Source organism: Notothenia rossii (genome assembly GCF_949606895.1).
Source record: "Notothenia rossii genome assembly, chromosome: 11".
NCBI lineage: Eukaryota > Metazoa > Chordata > Actinopteri > Perciformes > Nototheniidae > Notothenia > Notothenia rossii.
In genome coordinates, this window is record NC_136910.1 from 19,777,340 (window position 1) to 19,805,190 (window position 27,851).

A 27,851-nucleotide genomic window follows, 5' to 3' on the forward strand; every position below is an offset into this window, starting at 1 on the left:
ACATGTGACGCAGTGCACATGTGGTTGTAATTGAACTGTAAACCTATTCCTGTTTAATCTGATGCTGTTCTCTGCCTTTCATGGAAGAGAATGCTGTTGAATGCAGTCCTTTGTAACAATTACAAAGGTGCACTATTTAACATTCAATACGTTATTTTTTTAGCTTAATTTAATAAACTGATAACTTGAGGGCTACATGTTTAAGAGATAATGGGTTTATTTGCTGTTGGTGTATGTTATTTATTTTATAGAAATATAAGAAATATAAGAACAAAACGCAAAGGGTTGTGCAGATAATTGACAGATGATGAAAACTATATAGCCATATCATTAAATATGTCTCTCTGGCCTTATTTCAGTGGAGTGAAGGAATAAACAGGAAACTGATAAATATATTGTAACGTTCACAGAGGGAGTCGGAAACCGGCTGCAAGTTATTAGGCTTTAATAACTCTTATTAGCATAGAGGAATACAGGTACAGGTACAGGTACAGCTTGGGGTTTCCACCTTACACCACTATAACTCCCACACACACACACCTATATATACCAGTGTCTACATCACAACCTCCCCGCCCTCCCCCGTCCGCTCCCCCAACCACAGGCCCGCACCTAGACCAGCATCCTGTGCAGCTCTGTGATTGGCCAAGAGACGGGGGATGCCTGAGTGACACCCTCAGCCTCCTATACAGGGTCGCTACACTACCCCCCCACTACAAAGTTCCTCGCCCCCGAGGAACAAATAACACTCAGCACAAACACTATAACTACACCACTGAACTTTGACTAGGAAGGTCTGGGTGGACTACCATCCCTTCCAGTGAGACCAGGGTGCATTTTTGCCCTCTACCATAAACAAGGAGTCTCACTAAAAAACTTACGAACACACAAAGTCTCTGAAACGACTCGGGGGTCGTGACTGCCTTCTCGGCAGGGGGCCTGGGGTGGCCGGTTCCGGCCCAGGCGGGGAAAGGGGAACGCGAAGTGGGTAGCACTTCGCGTTGCTCCTGTTGCTCCGCTCGCCGGAGGACCTGAGTGAGGATGTCGAAGGGCCAGCAGTCGGGTTTCCCTGTGGGGAAGCGACTCCTCTGTACGGAGCCAACCTGTCTCTGTGGAGAACCACTTTTCTCCCCTTGGGTGGCAGCTGCACCCTGTAGACCACTTCCCCCACACTCTCCAGTACTCTGCAAGGACCCACCCACTGGCTGTCCAGTTTTGGGCACCGACCTTTCGTGCGTTGCGGGCTGTAGACCCACACCAGCTCCCCAGCCCGGAAATGCTGCCCTCTTGTCCGGGTGTCATAGTTCCGCTTCTGTCTCACCCCAGCGCTTTTCTGCTGATCGCGTCAAAGGCGTGCGCGGTCCTGAAGTCTCCTGGCGTACTCGGGCCCTGGAGGCGTGTCCAGGGAGTCTGGTGGCTGACCAAACGCCAAAACAGCCAGGGTGCGAAGCTCTCTCCCCAACATGAGGAGGGCCGGAGAACAGGCTGAGGACTCCTGTACTGCCGAGCGACATGCCATGAGCACCAGGGGCAGATGCTCGTCCCAGTCGCGCTGATGCTGAGACGTGAGGATGGCCAACTGTTGTCCCATGGTGCGATGGAATCTCTCAACTAGTCCGTCGCTCTGAGGTCGCAAAGGGGAGGTGCGTGTTTTGTGCATGCCCAGTTGTGTGCACATGGAGGCAAACACCCGGGACTCGAAATTTCTCCCCTGGTCACTGTGCAGGGTCTCCGGTACTCCAAACCGGCTGAACATGCCGGCCACCAAGGCATCTGTGACTGTCTCTGCTTCTTGATCAGGGAGGGCATACGTCTCTGGCCATTTTGTGAAATAGTCTATGGCCGTGAGCACGTAGCGGTTACCCCGGTTTGACAAAGGTAGAGGACCCACCACATCCACCGCTACTCTCTCCATCGGGGCCCCCACGGAAAACTGTCGTAGTGCAGCATGGGAACGGCCCTTCCGAGCCATACACGGGTCACAGCGGCGACAGAAGTCCTCGACATCCCTCCTACACTGCCCCCAGTAGCAGCCCTGACGAAGGCGCCGGAGCGTCTTGGTGACGCCAAAGTGCCCAGAACCTGCGGTTCCATGCATGGCCTTGAGTACGGCCTCTTGCAGACCCCTCGGGACCACCACTTGCCACCTCTTCTCCCCCGTTGCTGGCTCCTTCCACGCCCGCTGAAGTACACCCTGACACAAGCGTAGAGCCTCAAACTGAGACCACAGTCCCTTGGTCGATTTAGAGAGCAGGGCCACTTCCTCCCACGGTGGCCGCTGCTGCGACTTGACCCACTGCAGTACAGGCTTTAGCACGTCGTCCAGCTCCTGCTGTTGCTTCCACTCTGCCCCGTCCACTGTCCGGAAATCCTGGCAGACAACCTCTTCCACTGGCCTCGCGGCTTCCAGCAGTTCCTTTTCCCGAGTCTCTCTCCTCTCGCAGTAGTGGCAGCCGCCGGCGGCACACGGGCGGCGGGAGAGAGCATCCGCTTTAGTGTGGCGCACCCCCGCCCGGTGCTCCACCCTGAAGTCGAACGCTTGGAGCTCTTCTATCTACCTGGCGACCTGCCCTTCGGGCTCTTTGAACGTCATGAGCCACTGTAATGCCGAGTGATCCGTCCTCACCGTGAAAGCCTGGCCACACAGGTAGTATTTAAAGTGCCTGATGGACAGCACCACTGCCAAAAGTTCCCTGCCAGTGACACAGTAACGTCGCTCTGCTTTGTTGAATGCCCGGCTGAAGTATGCCACCACCCGCTCCCCCTCTGGTGTAGTCTGAGCACTCCACCTACCCCCACCCTGCTGGCGTCGGTGTCCAGGGTGAACGGCAGTTGGGGGTTGGCTGGGGCGAGAACCGGGGACTCACTCAAGGCCCGCCGCAGGCTGTCAAACGCTGTTTGACATTGCTCAGACCACAGGAAATCCCTGTCCTTCTGCAGCAGCTGGAACAGGGGTGCAACAGTGCAAGCAAAACCCCGTACAAACTTCCTGTAGTACGAAGCCAGGCCCAGGAAACTCTTCAGCTGTTTCTGGTTGCGAGGGTTTGGCCAGCCCACGACCTCATGCACTTTCTCTGGAAGGGTGCCGATGCCCTCACCCCCCACTTTGTGGCCCAGGAAAGTGACCTCTCTCTGCATGAAATGACACTTATCTGGATGTAGCTTCAAACCAGCGGCTCTGATCCTTTCCAGCACCACTCGCAGAGATCCCAGGGCCGCCTCAAACGAGCTGACATGCGCCAGGATGTCGTCCAGGTAAACCACACACTGCTGGCGGGGAATCTCCGACAGCACTCTGTCCATCAACCGCTCAAACGTGGCTGGGGCATTACAAAGCCCAAAACTGAGGACCTTGAACTGCCAAAGTCCCCGGCCGGTACAGAAAGCCATTTTTGGCCTAGCCTCTGGGGCCAGAGGCACTTGGTAATACCCACTGCGGAGGTCCAAGGAAGAGAACCACGACGACCCGGCGACCAGGTCCAGGGACTCATCGATGCGGGGCAGGGGGTATGAATCCTTCTTAGTGACCCCTTTCAACGGTCTGTAGTCTGGGCACAGCCGCCAGCCACCGGTCTTCTTCGGGACCATGACTACACGGCTGTTGGAGGGCTCGATGATGTCTGCCTGCAGCATGCTCTCCACTGCCTCGTTGCAAGCCTGCTGACGAGCTAGGGGAAGTCGGCGCGGGCGACACTTGATGGGACGCGCGTTCCCCGTATCAATCTCGTGTTCCACCAGATGCGTTCGGCCCACCTCCTCCTCCTTCATGGCGAAACTGCCCTGGAACTCTAGCAGCAGCTGCCACAACTGCTCTTGCTGCTCTGGATTTAGGCCGCCACAGTTCTTCCGCCACACCTCCAATACTGCCGACTGAGCCTCTTCCACCCCAGTCCGGGGTAACTGAGGGGGGGCCCGTGATCGGTTGGCACAGTCCGGGGGTGACCGGTGCAGCATTGTCCTGAGTGGGCGTCACCTTGGATACGGGAAAAGAGGAAGGATTTTCTTCCGTTCCTAGAGTACTCACAGTGGGTGTAAGGGGTCTCCCCGCAGGTTCAGCCGGGACGTGGATACGGGTCATGGTGATCACCGGCCCCCATGGAAACTCATTGTACCAGCTAGAAAATCCAGATGGCAGCCAGACGCCCTCAAAAAGTCCAGACCCAGAATACACGGGTCCTGCACCTCCGCTCCGGTGCTGTCATCTTCTTCAGAAAGGCGTAGCATCTGGTTCCCCCGGCTGTGCTGCCTGGCTTCTTCCTCTGATGCCGGTGGTGATGACAATACAACGGTGGTTTGGTTGAGGAGTTTTTCGGCTTGTCTCCGCATCTTCCCCTTTATGCGGACCCCCCGTCGTTTCCCTGGGTCCGGCGTGCCTTGGGGCAGTCTCTGGCCAAATGTCCCGGCTGACCACAACCCCAGCAGACCCTGGTACTCGGTCTGCGTGCTGGCTGCAAAGAAACAGCCCTTATCATTTCCGTCATCTCGGTAACCCATGCAGGCTTCTCCTCCTCTCTGCAGTTCCTCACAGCCGGCGGTACCGGCCCTCCGTTGCTCCTCGCAGCTACCCTCCACACATCCTCTCTCTCCACAGCCATCTCCAAGGCCGCCTGCAAGGACTGTGGATGCTGCAGCTGAACCTCGAGCCTCAAGTCCACAGGGAGGAGAGCCCTGATGAACTGATCACGTGCCAGCTCACTCTGCACTCAGGGCGGCATGTGTGCATACGTCCGCCGCGTCAGGCTCTCCACTACATTAGCCAGCGCCCGCAGCGTCTCCCCAGACTGCCTACAGCGGTTGCTCAGTTCATTTCGGAGCAGCTCTGGCGGGAAACACTGTCCAAACCGCCTCTTCAGAGCCCCCGCTAACGCCTCATAGCTGAGTCTGTCCTCCGGGCTAAGCAGCAGCAGACATGAAAGAGCCTCTTCTGTGAGGCACAAAGCTAGCTGTAGTGCTTTAGTCTCTACTGACCACTCCCCGGCATGTGCAAGCAGTTCAAATTGGGCATGGAAAGCCTCCCAGTCAGCCTCAGTCGAGTACTTGGGTGTCTTCACAGACGCGGCGGCTGCTACCGGTTGATGGGCGCCGCCATTGTTGTTTACATCCTGCCCGGTTTTGGCGTGAAACGCCGCTGAAGATGGCGACATTCCCGCGTCTCTAGCCATCCTCACCGCCGACTCCCTAAGGCGCTCTCTCGCCTCTCGTGCCTTCACAAACTCCCCACTCATCTCCTTCGACCACCCGCCTGTTCCTTCTTCCTCTCCATCCCTACTTTCCTACTTCACTCCTCTCTCGCTGAACTTTTCCATCTCCGCTAGCTTACCTGCTAGCTCCGTGACGCAGTTACGAACACTCGTCCGGATAGACGTCCTCCATTCGAAAAGTCACTTCTGACACCAATGTAACGTTCACAGATGGAGTCGGAAACCGGCTGCAAGTTATTAGGCTTTAATAACTCTTATTAGCATAGAGGAATACAGGTACAGGTACAGGTACAGGTACAGGTACAGCTTGGGGTTTCCACATTACACAACTTCAACTCCCACACACACACCTATATATACCAGTGTCTACGTCACAACCTCCCCGCCCTCCCCCGTCCGCTCCCCCAACCACAGGCCCGCACCTAGACCAGCATCCTGTGCAGCTCTGTGATTGGCCAAGAGACGGGGGATGCCTGAGTGACACCCTCAGCTTCCTATACAGGGTCGCTACACTATGCGATAACAAAGTTGACCCATATTTACACTCTCTCAGATACTTAGTGAATCACTGAAGACTTGCCACTATACTAAAATACAATTATGCGTTGAGCAAGATGTACTGGTGTGAAAAGCGCCTATTACTACACATAGGTCTTCAACAAACAGATATTTCCATTATCCATTTATCATTTAGTCTATAATCATTACTAAACCAAAACAATTTACCAATCATGAAATAAAATAGTTGCCAGTAATTTTCCTGCCAATTAAGTAATCATTGCATCCCTTTAATATTGACTTGCTGTGAACTCACCTTGGTAATGAGAAAGAAGGGTTGCTGTACCAGCTGCTCCCCAGCTGTGAATACCCTCGTCCTTTGGGTGGCGTGTCGTCCGAACCGCTGCTCAGCCTCTCGCTGGACGGGGCTCTGGTGGCGTCCGAGTCCCCAGTCATGGTAAAGATTGAATCGGAGATACTGGGCCTCTCATCGTGTGCCAGTGGGGCGAAGCTGAGCTGGACGATCTGCCTGGTGCTCTGGCAGACCGGACCGTGGATGGCAGGGGTTAATGTGGGCAGGTCAAAGGTCAGGACGGTTTGGGTGCTCGAGGTAAGCAGCTCCTCGCTATCCAGGCTGTTGTACGAGGTGCCTTTGGCTCGGTGAGACTCCATGATGCTCTCAAAGTGGCGGCTGAAGGTGTCCTCTGCAGCACAGCGAGGGCCGGAGACCAAGATGGGGGATTTCAGGGCCGGGTGGTGGTTGTCAAAAAATGTTGCCATTGGTCTGGACAGAGAGGGAGGTTTTAGGAACGCTGCAACAACACAGCTGTGTTTATAAAGAAAAGATTAAATGTGCAAGGACACATCTAAAAAAAGAGGAACTCCAACTTTTGAAGCAATAGTTTGAATGTTTTTTAAGTAGGATTGTATGAGGTACTTATCCATATACCTTGCTATCTTTACAATTGTTACTGCTTTACCTTGCTTTCAGACAGCACTTCCGACAGGAAACTGAAGCTGTTATCTATGCTTTGCCCAAAGCCACAAGACTGCATTGAAAAAACACACATTTTACCCAGAACACTGAGTTGCTGGTCTACCGCTTAATTGATTGGTTGTTTTGTTTGTGTAATTGATTCACTTTGGTGAACCTAAACCAACCAAAGTCAAAAAATAACACACCAACTGCTAACGGATCAAGGCAGAAGTAAAACAGCAACTCCTGCTCTCTTAAACTGCTATAGGTTTGGTTGGCTTTTTTTATGTAAACAAAATAGGTTTTTCAGCTGCTTTGCTTCCTTGTTGATACTCCTATTTATTTGTCCATACTGTGTTCCAAACAGTAACTACTGCATGTAATACATTGACTACAGATAAGTACCTCCTTCAATCTCCACTTCAACACATCACAGAAAACTACCTACAGTACAGCATGTGTCTGTCTGTGTACTGTATTGTTAGACATATCTGTTTACAATCTACTTGAAACATAGGTTTCCAACCAGTGAGATCAAATTCAGATCAAAATACAGTTAAGGGGAAAATCCTGATTCACTATAGTGTTTGTGAACATGTGTGTGTTTGCAGCTTTGTGTATGCCTGTGAGTGAGTTTCATGTTCACCTCTTCATAATGTGACCAAACACCTCTGGGTCCTCCTGAGCTGCATGCTGCTGCTTCCTGTTGTCTCCTTGCATCCTCACACTGGCCCAGCTCACCATTTCTTCCTCGTCTTCTTCTTCCTCCTCCTCCTCCTCCTCCTCCTCCTCCTCTTCTTCCTCCTCCTCCTCACCCTCTCCCCTTCTCTTCTCTGTGACCTCCCCATCTTTCCTACCATAAGCCAGACCCCCCAGTGGGCTGCTGCCTGTACCCGAGATGCCCTGGACGCTGCGGTTACTCCCAAACGCAGAGTCGGCGTCGTCCAGCTCTGCTAGCAGCACCTCGTCTATGTCCGTCTCTCGGTAGCAGCGAAGAGGAACTGCATCAAGGTCAGTTTCTGAGTACTTTAAGGTCCGGCGAATAATACCAGTTTTGGGGGAAGTCCCGATGACAGCTGGAGGAGGGGTCACCAGCTCTACCTCAACTTGTTGTACGTTATGATTGGCAGAAAGCAGAGGGAGGGAGGAAGGGGGAGTTGGTGTGGGAGACTCGCTGGAGTTACCACTGGGAGGAGCTGTGGAGGCTTCCAGAGAATCTGCAGATGGATAGAGTTAAATATCAACCTCAATGCTTGAATGATAACTCCCTGTGTTAACTGCATGTGAAACATATTTAGATCTTATCATGATTAAAAATGAGAATGAAACCTCAATACTGTCTTTGGTAAAGACCAAAATCAAAAAGTATCCAAAGGTACTGAAAGATGGATGACTAAATGTCTCTTCGGATTCAGTATCTTTATTTGTTTTGGCATGGTGACAGCTGACTGGTTAAAACTCCTCTGCATTTCTTCGACATTTCAGCTGAGATATGAGTCACTTCACAAGCAGGATTTATTCAGCTCATTCAAGAGTTTTTACAATACCAGAAACCTTTCTGAAACAGACCTCTGAGAGTGTGCAGAAGGGAAATGCCAATTAATTAGTGCTCAAATAAATGGGCTAAGATAGATGTTTCAATAAGACATCGCTGGCAGTTTTTACCTATACAAATGTATGTTATTCTTGTGGTCTTTAATTTACAGTAAAATCATATCTTTCCTAACACGAGACACAGAGTGCAGAAGGGAATTTGAACTGATAAGCGACAATCTGTGGAGCAGTTTCTCTAGCAGCTTAGCAGGTCACAGAAAAGAAGAAGATTTTGAGGTTTTAATTGTTAATCTCATCTATTCATTTACATTTTTACATTATTTCTGTTAGGATTTACATGTAAGAAATTAATTTAAAAGAATTCCTCTGTAGTATGGACTTTCATTTTTTTACGAGGTTCTCTATTTCCTCAAACAGCTGGTCTTTTAAGTTTTTAGCAAATATTGCTAAAAGAGGAGGAAGTAGTGCATTTGTTAGGGACTATTTTAACCATCATGAAAGTGCAGTAACTAGATGAAATTGAGTTGGTCATGCTCTCACTTTTCTCTCCCCTACTAGCAGCCTCCTCAGCAGGGGTCCCAAATAAAAACTCCCACTTGGCACGAGCGATCCTTTGACAATGGAGCGAGGGCACAGGCAATGCACAGCCACTGTCCGTCTGAAAGACAAATACAGACACGTGAGAGACTAGCTCTGTGCAGCATTAAAGGGATAGTTACAGAGATACAGTTAATCACTTTCTTGCACATTTAGATGAAAAGTATCCCCCTCATGTCGGAAAAAGTTAAGCTGCAGTCAGATGCTATTAAGGAAAACTGATTTTGTTGGTATTGAACAAAGGAGAATACAAGATTCTACATGAGGGGCCGTTAAGGTGTTTGTACATGTAGATAGATTTTTTAAGTTTGGGGAGAGTCCCTTGTACTTCCTGTCTTAATTCTAAGCTAGGCTAAAAGTTGCCTGTCTCCAGCACTCCAGCTCTATACTTACAGCACAGACATGAGATTTGTATCAATGTTGTAGGGAAAGGCACTAAAGGTAAAATGCCATACATTTTGTGAGGCATTTCAATTGAATAGGGCAAAAATACCTAATCAATAGATATCACCTTAACATTTCATTGTAGATTACTCTTGTTAAGACATTTATTTTATTTAGCATACAAGTTGTCTGAATTCTTATATTGTATATAGCCATATACCGCATTATCTAAAAGCTAAATTTTGGTGAATCTGTGAGGAATCTACAGTTGTCAAATGTTGTAGTAAAAAAGCCCCTAAATATATTCTGTCGATGTCTTTTTCAACGACTTTCAAAATTGACATATACGTCAAAAGAAATGTTCCTGAAGTGTCTCTCCTTAACTCAAGCATGTTCAAATGTTGTTAAAAGTTGACAGTTATAGGCTAAGAAAAGGTTGTTATTTGAAGTGTTGTTGTTAACCCAATGCCCACCTGTATTCCTGAGGTGGCGGCCCCGGTCTCGTTGCTCTGGTGACTGGACTGACTAGACTCAGGGGACACACAGTCTCTGTCTCCCAGGCTTCCTGTCACCCCGCTGGAGCTCCGCGAGGACGAACCTCCCATGGCTCCGTTCTGCTCTGCCTCTGGAGCCTCCCCTACCCCCTGCTGCTCAGCCTCAAATCCCTCCATCTCATTGCCCTGTCCCTCCTCATCACAACCCTCATCCTCCTCTGGAGAGTCCAACGCTACAGGGCCCAGAAGCAGGATCTCTCTCCTCCTCTGCTCTGCTCGTTTCTGCTGTGCTGTCGGACTGAGCGGTCTGCGATGGTGACCAGATGGACAATCAGGAGTTTGGTCATCGATGCACCCTAGACCAGCCACAGGGCTCGGCATCGGGCTGTTCTCCACCTCATTCCCCCACTGTTGCCTGGACGTCCAGCTAACTGGTGCCTCCTCAACACTCTGATTGATGAATAGCCTCCTAGCGAGCTCAGTGCAGTCCCCTCTGTCGAAACAGCTCAGGTCTCCTCTCTTATCGAAGCTAGGGGACCAGGAGTCTCCGGTGTACCTCGGGAGCTGCCGGCGATGTAGGGTGGGGGTATCCGGTGCTCGGAGTTCTGCTTGGAATAGCCTGGGGTCCCTTATGGGAGAGCTGAACTCAGTTGGAGGATGAGAAGGACGTAAAACTCGCGAAGGTATGGCAGGGGAACTTAAAATCGAGCTCTGAGGGTGGGACTTCTGAATGAAGTCCTCCTGGTGTGTTTGATGATTACTACTGGAGTTGGTTTCGTGCGAGTGCAAGATAGATTGAGAGAGAGAGTTTTCCGGCTGGTGAGAGTCTGTGTTGTCAGTTGCTGGTGTTTGTTGGTCATTTAAAGGGATGTTCATCTTAAGCGTTTGTTTGAGTTGTGCATTTGGTGCTGAATGTTGAAGTTCTTCAACGGGCTCTCCTAAAGCGTTGTGCAATGAGGACTTTCGTGCCTCTGTGAAAATAGAAGGTACTTTGGTAGCCTCCTCTGTTAGCCTCCGGGCTACCTCAGGGCTATGAGCCGGAGAGGAGGGTTTACTGTCACTTAATTGATTCAAGCCCTCAACTACATTATTGCCAAGTTGGAGGATTGCTGCCTGCGGCGAAGTGCTTCTGTTGCAAGATCGGTGGACATTTATTTTCGTGGCTGGACTTCGGACTACAGTTCTGTCCTCTGCAGACCAGTGAAGAGGGCTCTGGGACTCACCGAAAGACTCAGGCTTCACGTTAGATGACTGCCTGGACTTGGAGGATAGCTGGTCTGACGCAGGGCTCCGAGGCAGCCCACAAACAGCCTGGCTCCTCTCCGTGAAGTGGTCTTTGAGGACACCCATGTTCTGACGCTGGACAGGAGACCCAGCCCAGGACTGACAGCGCGGCTGTTGGTTATAGCGTGACGATGCGGCCTGCTCAAGTGCATGAGCCAGCTTAATCCTCAACAGAGGGGAGCCAAACTCCTCCACAGCCCTCTGGGTAGCTGCCCTGCCGATGGGATCCAAAGCTGATTGGCGGAGTCCAGGAGAGAACGTCTGCTGGTGACTTCCCGGAGATCGGAAAGTCTGCTTGGGACTGGAGCTGCACGATGAATTGGGACTCCCAAACCAAATTGGGTCGCTGAGTCTTTTACGAAAGTGAGAAGGGGTGGATCTTTCCTCTATAGTACCTCTTTTGCATGGACTGTTCACGTTGGACTTCTCAATGTAACTAAAGGTAACCACAGAGCGCGTACCATCACTGACCTTCCCCTCGTTGAACCTCTGGCAGTTGGGAGGAGTGTGAGGGGCGTTAACCTTTCCCGAAGAGGACATCATTTGTGGCGAGCGAAAGGCAGACGCTTCATCACACGGTGCACTCCAACGCTTGGACACTGTAGGGGAGCTGCTGGCTTGCTGGAGCTGGACGTTTCTATAAGGAGACTGGTTATGTTTGCAGTCTTGAAGGAGACGCTGAGCTGTGGAGGTCTTAGTGACGGAGGTCTGGCTTGATAGCTGAGACAGGAGCTCAGTTGGACTGTCCTGAACCGAATGCCCCTGAGCAATCCCTTCCTTCCCTCCTGCCTGATCTGGGGCAGACCTCACCTCTACATACAAATGAAGTACTTTTCCAGACTGGGACATGACCTCCTCTCTTGCCAAAATGAGGACACAGACACAGAAACTGAGTGGCGAGAAAGAAAGTCTCAGACAGGGTGAAAGAGACAGAAACAATGGGAAGTTCCTCTTTGTCCTCTTGTTGTATTCGTCAGTTTGTTTTTCTGCTGGTGGTGCTTGTCAGTTTATTTTTAGACGGTCTTTCTTCTCCCTAGAGCGTCTGTGTGCAGAGCAGAGACACACAGGCTGAACGGCCAGAGGACAAACATGCCCATGGGACACCTCCAACTGCCCCCTATTCTTCATACCTGTGAATGAGAGAACGGAGGATCTGTTACCACTAGTGATGCCAGATACACACAGAATATTCCAGAATCTCTGAGGCACTCATTCACTTTTAAGACGTGCTACAATTTTCTCTTAATACATTAATTGTACAATAATTGCAAACATACCAACATTAAAGGATAAGGCTACCCATTACCAGCCATGTTGCTGCCCATCACATTTCTTCATTTTATTAAATGTTCAATACTTTCAATGTAAAGAGTAAAGACCAAACAAATGTGTTTACCCTCTCTCAGCTTACAAAAAAAGGTCACAAATATAGCGGTAGAAGAAGTATTCAGTTTCTATACTTCAGTAAAAGTACTGATATCAAACTGTGAAAATACTCAACTACAGGTAACAGTTTATACGTATTATCAACTAAATGTACATTAGAGTCATTTTTCAGTAAAATGTTCCTGGTCAGAGTTTTACTATATGATATGATGATTATATGATTTTATGGATTCATATTATGTAGAATGAATCTCTACATCTATCTCTGAAAAGACAACTTGTATGAGCTAAAACAATTGCCCTTTTTGTCAGCTTTGTGATGGTGCATTTTCCACCTTACAGGGTTTTCTAAGTAAGTAACGGAATTTTCTCCACCCAAAAAAAAAAATGGACATGGAGGATGAAAATTGTAATCTATGAAGTAACTAAAGCTGAAATAAAGAGGGGTAAAAAGATACATTTTTGTCTCTGAAATATAATGGAATAGAAGTACACCATATAATAAAATTGAAAATACACAAAAAGTACATTAACCTCACTCTGCATTTAAGTATATCAGTGCAAAGATATTAGTAATTTAGAGCAACAGGAAGCTTTGGAGGATTTGTTGAAAGTATTGAAAATATATATTATTTAAAGCGGTATCCATTTAAATCTATAACTAGATGTCAATGGAATGTCAGGGAGGCGTGTGGCACAGTGGATAGTGCTTTGGTGTTTGGATCGGGCGGTCACAGGTTCAAACCCCACTGTAGTCAGCATGTCGTTGTGTCCCCGAGACACTTCACCCCAAACTGCTCCTGTCGGGATTGCCCACAGTATGTAAGTCGCTTTAGATAAAAGCGCCTAACAAGTAACGTGTAATTTCTCTTTCTTTTGGCAGCCTGTTCTTTTGTGTCCTAAATAATATAAATACCAACTAAGGCTGTTTGACATGTTGAATAATAATAAATACTAACAAATATACTTTACAGTAAATCCTCTCTTTGTAGGCAGACTCACAGGACTCTTTCTGCCAGTAAAAAAAGCAGAATGCTACAGCTAGCCAAGGTGCAGCAGTGGTAGAGAGCGAGTGCCTAAAATAGCAGCAAGGCAAAAAGATGGTTAACAGCCTCACTTCAGATGAATACAGCCATTCCCTCCATTTCATTTACACCCCGTCTACACACACAAACAATAAAGTGCATACTGTCCAAGGTCAACGGATTCAGCCTCATTACAGCAAATGACTGCAACTTAATGGCACAGCTCTACTGTAATCAAAGGCAGGATAGACTGATACATACATTTGACGTCAGTTGAAGACATTACAGATTTGTCCAGATACATGTGGTATAAATATGTTAAAAGTCAGAACTTTCAAATGTATTAAGTGTGTTTGTAAGTGTCTCGAGAATTCATAATTGAAAATTCATGTTCAAAATTGGGCTTGACGTGCAAATATTGGACATATAATGATGTCCAAAAATAATTCTGGACTGAACATCATGGGAAGAATCTGCACTTCTAATGCAAGATGGAGCATGTTCTGAGTTGTGCAGTGAAGATCAAAACTGTGACATTACTGGACATTCATTCAAAGCCAGGACTCAATTTAAAATGCATATGGGTCATCTGAGAACCTAACTTGAGATGCTATTAAATATGAACACATTGACAGTTTTTAACATGAACTAAATGACATTCAGCAAGTACGATCTGTCTATGGTGGAACATATAAATACATGATTACTTTAAGCTCTTTCTCTATTTGAGCTCCTTTTCCAGCTGGCATACTTCGTCACCTATTTCTTTGTTTAAGTTTGTCTTTTATCTTCTTCTGTCCTTTAGTGTATTGTTCCTTGAATATCTCGTGTACATCACTATCTATGGGACATAGGTACTGTAAGAACATGAGCTTATCCTGCAGGGACAGGAAGCAGGACATTATCCTTCACTTCCTCCTCTGCTCTCTGACTCCACCTGGTGACAGCTGCTTTATCTGAACTCTGAATGAAACAAGATGACACTCTGGATTGAGTCATAAATTAATCTATTCAATGGAATGAATGTCTGATTGGGAGAGGCCTAAAATCAATCTTGGAAAATCAGATTATCTGATCAGTTTTTATTTTAGGAATCGCTGTGACATTAATGCAGCAGTGATACAGAAGACTTCCTGTGTGTGCAAACATAATCAGTACCAGCTAATTTAGCCTCCGCCTGTCCCTCTTTACCCATATCCAGTAGGACATATTAGAAAGTAACTGTACTCAAGTACTTTACTTAAGTAGAAGTTTAAATTACTTGAATATTTCCAATAATCTTAAAACAATCAGTTCATTTTCAACCAAAAAGTGTTCTATGTATTGGCAAACAACAGAAACAAAGGGATTTCCACAATATGTTTTTTTTTTAAAAGTCACTTCTTTTTTTTTGTATGATGGAATATTGCCATTCATAAACACAATAATTTAGTTGTAGAAAATAAGCAAATATATAACTATTATAAAACTATAGAAAAATACAACAACAATTAAATTATAGGAGGAAATATATGAAATACAAAATATACAAAAAATAAGTTCAATAAGAATATAATGAATTACCCCTACAAAATATATATAAATTATAATTGAAAATAGTTAAATTGAATAATTACAAAATAAACAAATAAATGACAACTCTGACAATAATGAAAGTAACGATATTAAATATAAACATTGTTAAGACGGTAAATATTTGAAAGAGTCTGGGAGTTAAAATGTAAGACAGTGATAACATTTCAGATTAAACTACATACTAATATACCACATTAAGGCTTCGAAAGTATGTATAAAGGACCTTTAATATTCTAACAACACACCGAAACACCTACAGCTAAGCAGAATTTATCACAGGCATTATATTCTGGTCTCACGCTTTGTAGAGTATGTGGGTGGGGAGGCTCCCATTCTTCTCCACACAAGTGCACATCTAACAAGTAGAATGGCAAAAGCCAGAGCACTAACTCCAAATAGACCTTTCAATTAAAGAGTCACAAGCACATAGAGAATACACATGCTTGAAAATGGTATCCCTTATGTTTTTGGAGAGTAATATCCTGATCCTCTGGTTGATACATTGAAGACAAGCCCCAGATCAATGGAATCGGTGTCAGGTGCCTGGGGAAAGCTACTTATTTGGGACAGCATAGAGTTTGATCTGTAAATAAAAAACTGGGCCTTTGGCAGTTTACACCTTCCATAATGTGATGGAATGACGCAAAGCAGTCATCTATTGATAGGACTACACAGCACTTTCTGCCTCTCCTGGGCCAGTCCTGACAAAAGTTTTTACATTTCATGCCTCAGAATACTAAAACATCATCTAAAAAAACTAAATTCAGATTTGAACTTTTCTACATATATCTGAAATCCTTAATTATGTTATACGAATAAGGATTTCTACATACATAAGATATTAAAAGAAGATAACATATCTAAATCATACTACCCAACAGTTTCAAAACAATTTTCAATTAATCGGTTGACAGGTAAATTACTGTTATTGTCAATTGCTGCTTTTTCTTTCGGCAATTTCCCTGCATCGAGTACTTTTCATGATTGTTTTTGAATACTTTCAATTATGTAACATTTTCCATTCATGGCTAAACCTTGAAACAGAGTGACACGAGGTAGAGGAAATCAGGACCCAAATGTAGAATCAAAGAGGGGAGGCAGGTATGAAGGTATACAAAGCAAGAAGACTTTGAGTTCACAGGAGGGGGGAAATCCAGAATTCAGACACAAAACCAGGAACTGTCACAGACTGAACCGAACCAGGGTAACATTGACACCAAACTGACAAGACCACAGGGGAAGACAGGAATATATCCTCAAGGGACAATCACACAGGCGGGAAAACGAAAAAGACAGGAAGTAAAACAAGGAGAACATGCTATTCAAAATAAAAGAGGAAAACAAAACTAAGAAATATTTACAGTAGGTATTAGTACTTTTTCTTCTAACTCTGCTTCTGTCACACATTACATCCTGTCCACCACAAAATGCACCAAATACCCAACTCCTATCACAGAAATCTATAACTCTGTGTTTAAATCCTTTGCTGGAGCCTCTTTTTTCCCTTTTGTTGAGTTAAATCCCTCGGCACTTACTCATCTAAACCAAGCTGACTTCTTTCCAATCGTCATCGTTCTGTTTATCGCTCATGCAGAACGACTTTCCTCGCCAACAAAGCCACAGACAACAGAACTCATGTGCAAAAACTAAAGTCACCGAGAGGAGGATGGTGAACTGCCGCCTGCTGCCAGCAGCGACAGATTGGAGCTGCCTTATGGAAGCAGTGGGAGAGCACGTGTGTTGAAAATGGAAGTTGACAGAACAAAGAGTACTTGTGAGGGAGTTGGCAGGGGAGGCGAGACACTTTCCCTCCTTGACCCCAACTGACGTTTCTGCCCGCGGCTTCAAAGAGTCCAAACTGAGTCTCAAAATCTTTACCGCCTCACTAATTCTTAATTAAATTGCCACCTCACAGCAACATTTTGTACATGCTTACATTCACTATTGATTAACCTTTAGCCTACTTCTATTCCTTTTGGATGAATACAGTAAAATGTATCTTTAACAACTTTTCCCGCCTCTTTTATCTGTATGCTGTTTTCACACATCGGAGCTAATGTTCCCACAGCTACCATTCACAAAACACAGCCTTTGTCTGGTTGTTGTTGGCTCCCATTGTCTAACGCAGCGTCCACACGGCAGCGTGCGTTGAAGCTTGCCGGCGGGCGTGTCTGAAACTCGACCAACAACCAATCACATGAATCTCCCGCCCCGGACACACAAGCACGTGGTTTGATTGGCTAGAGCTTGTACTGGCATATGAGTTGATTGGTTGGCGCTTCCGTCGAAGCTTCAAAAGTTGAACATTGCTCAACTTTTGAAGCGAGCAACGCGAGCAAAGCGAAGCAACGGAACCACAATGCAGTTCGGCAAATCGTGACGTCACCCCATTCAAAGTGAATGGGCAGAAGCGTTGAAGCTTCAACGCACAACGCCGTGTGGACGGGGAGTAAAGGTGTGAAGACGATGATGTGGCTCCTGGGCTGCAGCTCAAATCTGACAGAGATGGGTCAATTGTGAAGCTACTATGCTGATAAGTGGATTTTAAGTCACTACCAAGATAGAGTGCTTCCAAACTGTAATGCATAGTTTTCTCTCTGTTTTGGCAAATGTTTCCACACTAAGATGAGCATTTCCTGTAATAAAACCATGGAGAGTCCATAGAGTGGGATATCTAGTTTTATATATAGTTCACACAAGGACAACAATGCTCAACATTAGAGACAATGATGTCGGTGGACAATGAAGTTCACTGCTAAGATGCTGTTAAAGTGAAGACAAAAAGAAGGGACTGCTGTAGATGTGTTGTTCATTTCAGATTCAGACACTAAAACTGCACAGAAGTTTATAATATCATGAAGTTGAATTGAAGGTAAAATCGTAGAAAAAGGCATTCACGTAAAAAGAAATCTCCTCTCATGTTTTGGATTATAAATGTATTATTTATTTATTTCGATCATAAGGCCTGTTGAACTTTTTTTGAATGGTGCTTTATAAATAAAAATATCAATTTGATATATTATTATAATTACTAACAAGATGCTGCACTCAATCAACTTTCGTTTTTCTTCACTTCTCTCTCCGTCCTCGGTTAGCTGGTGTGTTTATGTGTAGCTTTGCTAAAACGATATTGAATGAATCGAACAACACTGTCCTCATATTTGATTGTGGGTGAGGTCAAATTAAGGTCAGGATCCATGAGATAATAATGTATCCTAAGTCTCCTAAGGCACATTGAAATGCAGGAGATCTATTAGTTTGTCGGATCGTAAAATAGTGATTCGATTACTTTCACATTCTCTGACAATAAAACATATGTAAATGGAAATCCTGAGTTGTGTTAGTGATAATAAAAAACAGCGTAGGTGTACCAGCTGAGACCCAGCAGTGTATCCTGACTGATATTGGCTCACATGCACAGTTTTGTTGTTTGCAAACGAGATGGTTTAACCTGTTTCTCTGTTTTAGTTTAAAATCAATAAGAAAAGAACATGCACGTAAATGGGGTTTTCATCCTCTTGGTTTCTTCATAAATGTGCATGTGGAGGAACAGATCCATATCATATTATTACATATGATTTGTCATCTTTGTCCTCACCCAGAGAGGAAGTCTGTCGGATTACATCGGCTGGTATCGATTCTGGGAAGCAGCTGATGGGCCTGATCTTGAATTTGATCCATTCATTTATGATGGGAGAGAGACAGATAAGGACGGGTGAGAGAAGGAGCATGAGAGATGGGTGTAGAGCAGGAGAGTGAAGGAGAGGAAAGCAGGATGAGAGAGTCATGTATGAAGGAGAGAGCTGTGCTGGCAGACTACCACAGTGTGAGGGAGTGTAGAGTTACAGGAAGGACCATGTTAGAAACAGCCAGCAAACTGTGTAAAGGATCAGTTCACCTCAATCACAGACACATTCTCCTATTGGACTCTAGATGTATCTACCTCTGAAGATTACAATTCTAATGGAGAAAGTGACAATGTTTACAAAGATACGAACGATCAGACATGGATTAATAGATTTATAATATGGTTTTCACAGGTGGAGGTTTCTGGGGTCGTACGCAGCCTGAAGATTATGACCTGCTGACACTATATTCTAGAATAATCAAATAAACTATAAAAACAATAAATAGAACTGAACATCCGTCAAAGACACTTTTAAAATAATTTCTGATGTGATATATATCTTAATGTTAGGGTATTTTATTTACATTTAACTTGGTTTTGTTTTATTTAATTTTCATTGCAGTCATGATTTTAAAAAAAAATTGTGATTGCTTTAGCAACAAAATGTGTTATAATTACTTTTATTAGGACAGTAAAACCCGGAGCTCTTTGTGATAACAATGCAATTACAACATAATCCTTCAGGAAGGTATGTCAGCAAACTATCGACGATCTAGGATCAATGCACAAACAATTCAGAGGTTTGTATACTGTAGTATTTACTGGAATAAAGTGGCTCTGTCAAACTTAAATCCACCTGAGCAGAAATATTAGGGAGGAAATAGGATTTAAGATGAAATAGCTGTTGGTCTAAGTATTATTGTTCTTTTCTTTTCCTCTTGAACCTCAACACCCCCATGCTGCGTTTCCATCACAGTTTTCTGACAGCCGTCCAGTTTGGCTGTGTGTGTGGTGGCACCATCACTGCTGTGCCAGGAGTTACAATAGAAAAAGATAATCTCTCTAGATAATATAACATTTTACTACATAGTTATCATGCTCAAAAAATCCCAATAACAAGATTTTTTGCGATATCGATTGAAAATGTGGTCTCCTTTTTGGCAATTGAGGTAAAAAAGACGTTCAAAATGTGTCTCTTAAAGGAACAGTTCAGCATTTTGTAATTATTAGTTTTCTCCTCTGCAATAAATATGATGCTAATGGGGCTTAACCAGGTAGTTTTAAAACGTTCTTATCTTACAAAATATTCTGCTTCAATCCATATTGGTTAGTGTTTAGCTTTTCAAAATGTGGTCAGAAAAATGTAATGCCCTTACGCTTATTGCACACAAAAGGATGCACAAACTGCCAATGTATAAGAAAGTTGATTTAATAGTAATCATGATAATAAACAGACTGGCTTTTGTTTAAGGGTTGTCTTTTTATACTTTTAGGGTGATGTTGTCCTAACATACTGTATGACAAAATACATTCAAAGCTCCATCCAAACAAAAAAGAAAACAACATCGAGTTCAGCCCTAGAAGCTACAGCCAGCAGCCAGTTAGCTTAGCTTGGCATTTAAAAGCACACTCCTGATAGGAGCAAAATATGTGAAGGACAAGATGTGAAACTTCAGCACCACCAAACACACCTGGACAAACAAAAAAAGGCCACAGCTGCACACAACTGATGACTCATCCTTGTGTTGTTGTCCTCCTGGGTCACAATGCTTGCAAACACACACACACACACACACACACACACACACACACACACACACACACACACACACACACACACACACACACACACACACACACACACACACACACACACACACACACACACACACACACACACACACACACACACACACACACACACACACACACACACACACACACACACACACACACACACACACACACACAATAATAAACTACATCAGGTATTTGGTGGTGCATTTACGAGTCCCATCGCACAGGTAATTAAACCCCAGGCACCATGTGCAGATCTAATATTAGCTCCAAATGGATATGATGGGGGGTGCAGGTGGTGGTGGGTGCTCATGCTAATATTAGCTCCCAGCTTGCTTGTTGCTGGCGCCGTGCACAAGCTGCTTTGATTTCAGCAATATGACAGGTTGTGCATTATTAGGTAGTGACACATTAAAGCCGGGGAGATTAAGAGGGTTTGTATGAAGTGAATGGGTGACACGGCAGGTTCACATTGCAAAATAAATCCCTTAACATGCATTCACAACTATTGAGTTCTCTACATAGCGTTAGGTTACATCATACTGCATTTGGCACAGTGTGCAAATTCCCAAGAAATGGCGGGGGGCTCAGTGTAACACAAAAATACTGTTTGATCTTCCACTGGTACTGAATTATAATTAACCAAGCGGCTGAATAAAGGGGGTGAACTGACTTTAAAGAAGTGAGTGTCAAAGATTTATTGATGAATTTGTGTGTGTTTGATACAAGGATGTCATGCTTGCTTCTTCACTGCACGTTCAGACAAAAGAGACGGGTCCTCTGACTCATGCAGATACACTGAAAGTGTGTGTGAGGAAAATTGCAAAGAGGCTTATTGTTGGAGACAAATAAGGGAGAGACACCACATGTGCCGTGACCTTGCAGCTTATACAACTCCTCCGCTCAATACCTTGCATGCTCGTGGGAACTGATCTTCCATATACAGGCAAAAGGCTGACATGCAACGTAGAAGTGTAAATGCCCAATAACCCACATTACTCATTCGCCTCAGGCTGTACAGTATGTACAAGAGGAGATCTACCGATAACGTGCACAGTCCGTCTCCTCTAAGTGCCGTGTCACTCTTTTACACAGAGCCTATTTTTTGCCACTTTTGGAAAATCTAACAAGATTAAATATGCTTTTTTATTCTAAGGACAGACAAATCATGTTAAAGTTGCTCTGCTGTTGTTCATCTCTCTGCAGGTAGCACTCCTCTCTGACCTGCCATGTGCACAAAAAGTCCTCTCTGAGATGTGACCCTTTAACATCTTAAACATAACAGAAAGTGTCTCAGATTTCAAAGCAAGTCACAGGAGATGACCTTGCTCTTCCTATCTTCTCTGATGCAGGGTACATGTACAAGGCTTCAGGAAGGACAAAAGCCAAAGCAAAACAAATACAAATAAAGGCCTTTTTCTCACATTTAAGGCTGTACCAAAAACACCTTTCTAGATAAAGACAGATATAATGTTCAAACCAACAATCAAGATAACTAGCTTAAGGTTCAAATTGACAATTTGACAAGATTTAACAATAAGATAACAATTTCCCAGTTATCTCATAAGAAATAATCATCATGTGACAACCGACATGACTGCAACTTGACTAGTTGATGGAGGCATACAGTACAAATGAATGGTGGTATTTTTAGTTTTCAACTTCTGCAAACTCATTGGTATTGAAAACTACAGCGGCAACCCCATTTATTTTCTTGAATAGGCTGTTTTTTGACTTATCATAAGCATGAGCAGTTTCTTTCAGTGCAACAAACAGAGCTAAATAAAAAAAAAAACACCATCACCTTTCCGCTCTGATGTCTACAAAACAAGATGGGTTAGGATGTAGATACAGCGACTCTTGCTGTACTGCTCATGTTGACGATGTTATTTTAGTTCCAAGCCTAAACTCAGTTCAGTTTATTGTAAAAACATTATTTCTTACTAAAGCTTTAAAGTAATTAGACACAACTCATTCTTAATCTGCCTCTACTTATTGGCCTGTTTATTTTTTGTTTTGAAAGTCCTCTAAATGGTATTTTAATGTTTTGTTAATTTCCGATAGTTCATATATTTCTATGCCCCTGCAAATCACTTTGAATTGCCTTGTGCTGGCATGGCTCTTTTTCAATATAATTGCATTGCTTTGCCGAGTGGGTTTTATAATTCCCTACAAAATAAAGAAGCAGTGACATCAACACAGTAATGACAATGCCAAATGAAGCAATATCACTAATAAAAGATGCAAATGAATGAAGTGTGGTCCACTGCTGTGCATTACAGAAGACCCCTAACTTACTTTTATATTGCAGTATTCTCAGAATCTTACATTTGGACCATGCTCAGAGTACATCATATGATCATGGTTATTTGCTGAAGTTCAATAACGATAATAATTGAAAGCCCAGCACTGGTGAAATGCCTGTAATGACACATGGCTAGATGGAAAAATATGTTGTTCCTAATTTCACACATGTTCTGTTATTCATGCCTTTACAGCCACAAAAACAGTCCACTGAAGTGCCCCACGGTGTGCTGCCCATTAGTCATTGGGTTTGTGAGTCCTACAACATGACATGCACATCTGGATCATTTGTATCGTGTTGTAAATCTGTCTCCTGATCGACCCGATCTGGCAGCAGCACACCAGAGACACAAACAGCTACATTTACACATAAAATCTTTCTCTCAATCTCACACTCACCTCTCCTCCTCTCACTGCCGCTTAGGATTCACACCTCCCACATGCTTTTTCTTGTCTCATCCTTTCTGCTATTCCTTCTTCCTTCCCTCTCATCTTCCCTCCTTCTCTCCAGCAGAGCAGTGCAGACCTGTCCGGCCAGCAGAGCCTCCCTCCCTCCTTCCTTTTACTCCCAGCCTGCCAGTTAGCAGGCTCACATCTCAGAGCCCTGCCCCCTTGCCTTCCCTTCCCTCTGCCTTTCACATACATGCTGAGTCAGTGAGGAGCAGTTAGTGTGGGTATGGGAAGCTGCTGCAGGGAGGGAACGTGCAAGATGTAATAGGGATGTTAAATGTTTAAAGGCAAGAACTGGCCTTTTTCTACATATTTAAAATATCAAAAGAAAAACCGAAGATGTGAGTAGATAAAAAGTTGGCATGTGGTCTGATCTGTAGGGCGGCAAAACCTCAAGTCTGTGTGAACACCTCCACCCAAACACTTCATTAGTAAATGACAAGATAACAATACCAAGCGTTGCACCCTCTCAAAACACAATTTCAAAATAAATATTTTTAACGGGTACATTTTGGGCGATTTTTGCCATCTTAAAATCTTTTGTTTAAAGGATTTTTTAAATTACATTGTGTGAGAATGGTGCTACATACAGTACATGTAATTATTTGATATGTTTTAAATTTGAAGGCATTTTTGCCCACTTCATTCTGTTTTAAAGGGCAAATACCTTGACATTTAGGGGGCATATTTACACTTTCCCCCGATTATCTCAGACACCGATTTCATGTGACACATATTAAGATATAAACATTAGTTTTTGGGAAATGTTACATGCAAGAGATTCATGTATTTTTCAGATTTTCGTTATGTTAAATACAGGAAATCACACGTGAAAATATACTTTTTTTTATGTACTTCATGTGCAACTGTATTCTACAGTATGTGTCATAAGTTCCTAAATAGGAACTTGTGGCTTTTAGTGCATTCTTATATTATAATAAACTATATTTAACTTAAAACAAAACTTAACAACTTCTTCAAAACAAAATCCCATTCTCCCATTTCTACAAAATTTGACTGAAATAAAGCATGTGGAGAAAAAATGTGGACACATACAGTAACAGTACTTTGTGTAATTTTATTCTTGGGCTGTATTTCATGGGTCTGCAACGTTAAGCTGTCCACAAACTTTTGGCCATGTTATATAATATATTTTTTTAATACATATAGCGATGCCTCTTATAGAGTCTGAAAACATCAGGGAGAAGGAAGCAGCCTGCTCTCATACCACTAAAATATTAAAGAGACCCATGGAAGCAAAATATAACAAACACTTTCCTTCATACAGTATGAATGTACATGTTAACCCAATACACACATTCAGCTACTCAAACAGTTATAAGAGCTGTTTCATAGAAATAAGACTCCCCCAACCCATTATTGTTTGAGGAGACACTAATCTGCCCTGGGTGGTCAGTTGCCTGTGTTATGGATTAAATGACAAAATGTAGAGATTATACAGAGACTAAAATGAAATTTCCCAGTTTAGCAGAAACTGACACACTGACGTGGTTGAATGTAGTTTTTGTCACCACCTCCACTCCTAACAGGTACAAGTTAAAAATAACATTTTGTCTGAGGAGACATCGTGTTACATCGTGTCCTATCTGCCTGGTAAATTCTTCCAAACACTCAACAAAATAAACCATAATTAGTTTCTGTCAGTTAAGATCTAGGGCTTCTTGGCTGAAAGATTGATTGCGATGCCAAAAATGTATTTGCCATACCTATATAAGGTATATTTATACGTTTCTGTTTTCAAAATACCAAACAGATCATGCATTTTAGCCATGCCTCATTTCGCTCTATTTGCTGTTCTTCAGCCCTGTTTTTACAGGGGGCTGATTCTGTGAGCTGCAGCTGACCACGTCCCCCTGCAGGAGAGGGGAGCGTGCTCTGATCAAGTCAGAAGAGGGGGAGAAAAATTGATCTCCGTCCTCCGTGTTTTATTATTATAGAGTCGTTATTCATTTGTTTTAAAGCTCAATAAATAACAAAGAAGAACTTTGACCGGCACTTTTCAAATTTTGTCTGGAAGATTTCAACTTTAACGGACATATTGACTGGCGAAAGAAAACCTAACTAAAACTCTGCCGCACGGTCCCCTCGTTCCTTGGAAGAGGCAGAGAGGTGGGGCTTTTTCATCTGCTGGTGGAATAACCGGAGAGAATTACGGCTCATCCACACACAGGCATGAACAAAAATCTTGAAAAATCTTGATTGCTGGGCGTGTCTGAAGCTTGGCGATTTGGCGATTTGTGCGAGCAACGCGACCAACAACCAATTACATGAATCTCCCGCCCCCGACATACAAAGCAATAGCAATGTTAAAACGAAGTAAACTGGATATAAACTCCCCAAACAGGTGAAAACCTACCAGTTTCACCCACTGTCTCTGCCACCTCCCTCCATGCCTGGTTCCTCCGGTTTGTATCCCGGTAAATAGTTCTGGTCGTAAAGAACCGGGTGATTTGCTACCGTAATTTCTCGTTTGGAATATGAGGAAATTAACTGCGGTCTGGCTCTCCCAGCTTGCATGCGGTTTGATTGGCTAGCGCTTGTACTGGCGGGATTTGCATAAACAGGATTTGATTGGCTGATGCCAGCTTCGAAAGCATCGGGAGCCTCAAAAGTTGAGCACGATGCTTGCAAAGCCATGCTCCGCTCCCCACAATGCAGTTCGGCGTAGATTAAAAATCTTCTACGTCACCCCATTCAAGTGAATGTGCGAAGCTTTGAAAGATTTTTTCATGCCTGTGTGTGGACGGGCCGTTAATGTCTGACCAATGGTTGAACAGCATTTCTGAGCACATGACTTGTGTTTAAAGTTTATAGTCCGTTTGAGTTTTGCCCGTGTGAACGCAAACCAAACCTTCTGAAAAATTAAACAATGTAACAAACTGTGGTCTGGTGCGCACCAGAGAGCGGACACAGGTGACACCATGGGTGACACATGGGCAGACTAACCTGAATTTGATCTGTTGAGGGCCAAAATATAAGTGGTGACAGTCTGACATACATGACATCTAAAATATTATTGAACATTCTGACAACACTGCTCTTAGACATATGAAAAAGATAAACAAAAAATATAAAAGGTAAGTTAAGCCTCATTCTCATCAATGTTAATATAAAGCTATGAAAGGGAGTCAGTCTTGGACCGGCTTTCACAAACCCAGACAGGAAGCCAAAAACAACCATAATTTTAGCATAGCTTGGTAGGCTTGTTAGTTCCTGTACCATCTCATCATTTCCTTTGAAGGCTTCTTCATTGAAAGACAGCACATTAACTTTGTCCTTAAGGCAATTAACCTCAGCTCTTAATCGTGCACACTCGTTTGTCAATGCCTTGACTGTAGCTTGGCAGGCTGCATTTGAGCATGGTTCCACAATACCTGAGCTAAGAATGGCTTGAGAGTAACTGTGGTCATCTTTCACACATTCTACCTGTTCAACTAAGGTGATGTCAAGCTCAGTGGCATCACTGGTGCTGGAAGGTGCCACATTCTCATGGTCACTATCAGGAACCAAAGTCTCAGTCCGTTTCCTTTTCATCTGCTGAGTATGCTCAAATCTGCTGGTGGCATAGATGCTTCTCTGCCGCTGTCCAGCTGACGTGTGCGCAAACAGGCTGGGGATGTAGTCAGGACTCATGGGGTTGTCATGTTTTCTTCCTAAGCAGACAGAGGCAAATATGGTAGAATATTAATGTGTGTATAAGGCCTCCTAATAAGATAATGACAAGTATTACGATCCTTAACTTAAGTAAAAGTAGCAATAATACATGTAATATAAATACACAAGTAATTTAAGGCATGCATTCAATAATATTGAGAACTGCAATTTCTTTCTCAGTTTTCTGCCAGAAATGCGTCTTTTATTCAAATGCAGTCGGTTTCAAGCGTAAAGGAACACAGAGCAAAACTAATGCAGTCCTTTCAAAACTGGGAATATTTTACTCGTGCTATGTTACCATTATACTGCTAACATTAATTATTATTCGGCAACTGAATTATCTATGTTGAAGTATTTTGAAAACGTATTTCTGACAAAATAAGCTAAAAGATAACAATAAGTGAAGAGCTTACCGGAACAAATCTGGAGTTAGATGTCGGCTGCCAGTGATCCCTTCTGATGGCAGCCAGCCATTTATTAAGACGGTCTAAGTCTTTGGGGATCGATACAAACTGTAGTCCGGGGTTCCTCTGGCGACTATTGTCACAGCCCACAGCACAACAAATCCCAAGCATATCCACAAACTTTATTATTCACGATGTGTCTTTCTCTGTTGCTTCCTCCGTGTTCTCTGTTGTTGTAATGACTTGCTGTGACCGGACACCAAAATGGCGGCGCTAGAATACAGTGACGTCACGTGGTACCCATGAATAGTCCGCTCTCTGGTGCGCACCAGACCACAGTTTGTTACATTGTTTCATTTTTCAGAAGGTTCGGTTTGCGTTCACACGGGCAAAACTCAAACGGACTATAAACTTTAAACACAAGTCATGTGCTCAGAAATGCTGTTCAACCATTGGTCAGACATTAAGGGGGTAAAAACACAAATCCCGGCAATTCCTAGCGGAGCCTCTGCCATGGAGCATCGGCACTTTCAGCAGGTTATTCTCATGCTGCTGTTAAGCTGGAGATCAACAGACACTAGCGGCCCGCGCATATGATTATATAATCAGACAACGTCCG

The 27,851-nt window shown here is 44.2% G+C and overlaps 1 protein-coding gene across 2 annotated transcripts in view; it reads right to left on the minus strand.

Annotated features, from left to right (window-relative positions):
- Window positions 1–27,851, minus strand: part of LOC307024202 (uncharacterized protein) — a 94,008-nt gene that overhangs the window by 57,751 nt on the left and 8,406 nt on the right. The window contains exons 1-5 of one of the 2 annotated variants that reach the window (XM_079658125.1): window positions 23,103–23,225; window positions 9,684–12,118; window positions 8,770–8,887; window positions 7,322–7,892; window positions 6,016–6,483 (exon numbers count right to left, since the gene is read on the minus strand). In XM_079658125.1, the coding sequence (XP_079514251.1) occupies window positions 6,016–6,483; window positions 7,322–7,892; window positions 8,770–8,887; window positions 9,684–11,837 (3,311 nt within the window). In that variant the 5' untranslated portion in view covers window positions 11,838–12,118; window positions 23,103–23,225. Of the gene's footprint in view, window positions 1–6,015; window positions 6,484–7,321; window positions 7,893–8,769; window positions 8,888–9,683; window positions 12,119–23,102; window positions 23,226–27,851 lie in introns of those variants that run through there. The other variant, XM_079658126.1, reaches the window with a different exon arrangement.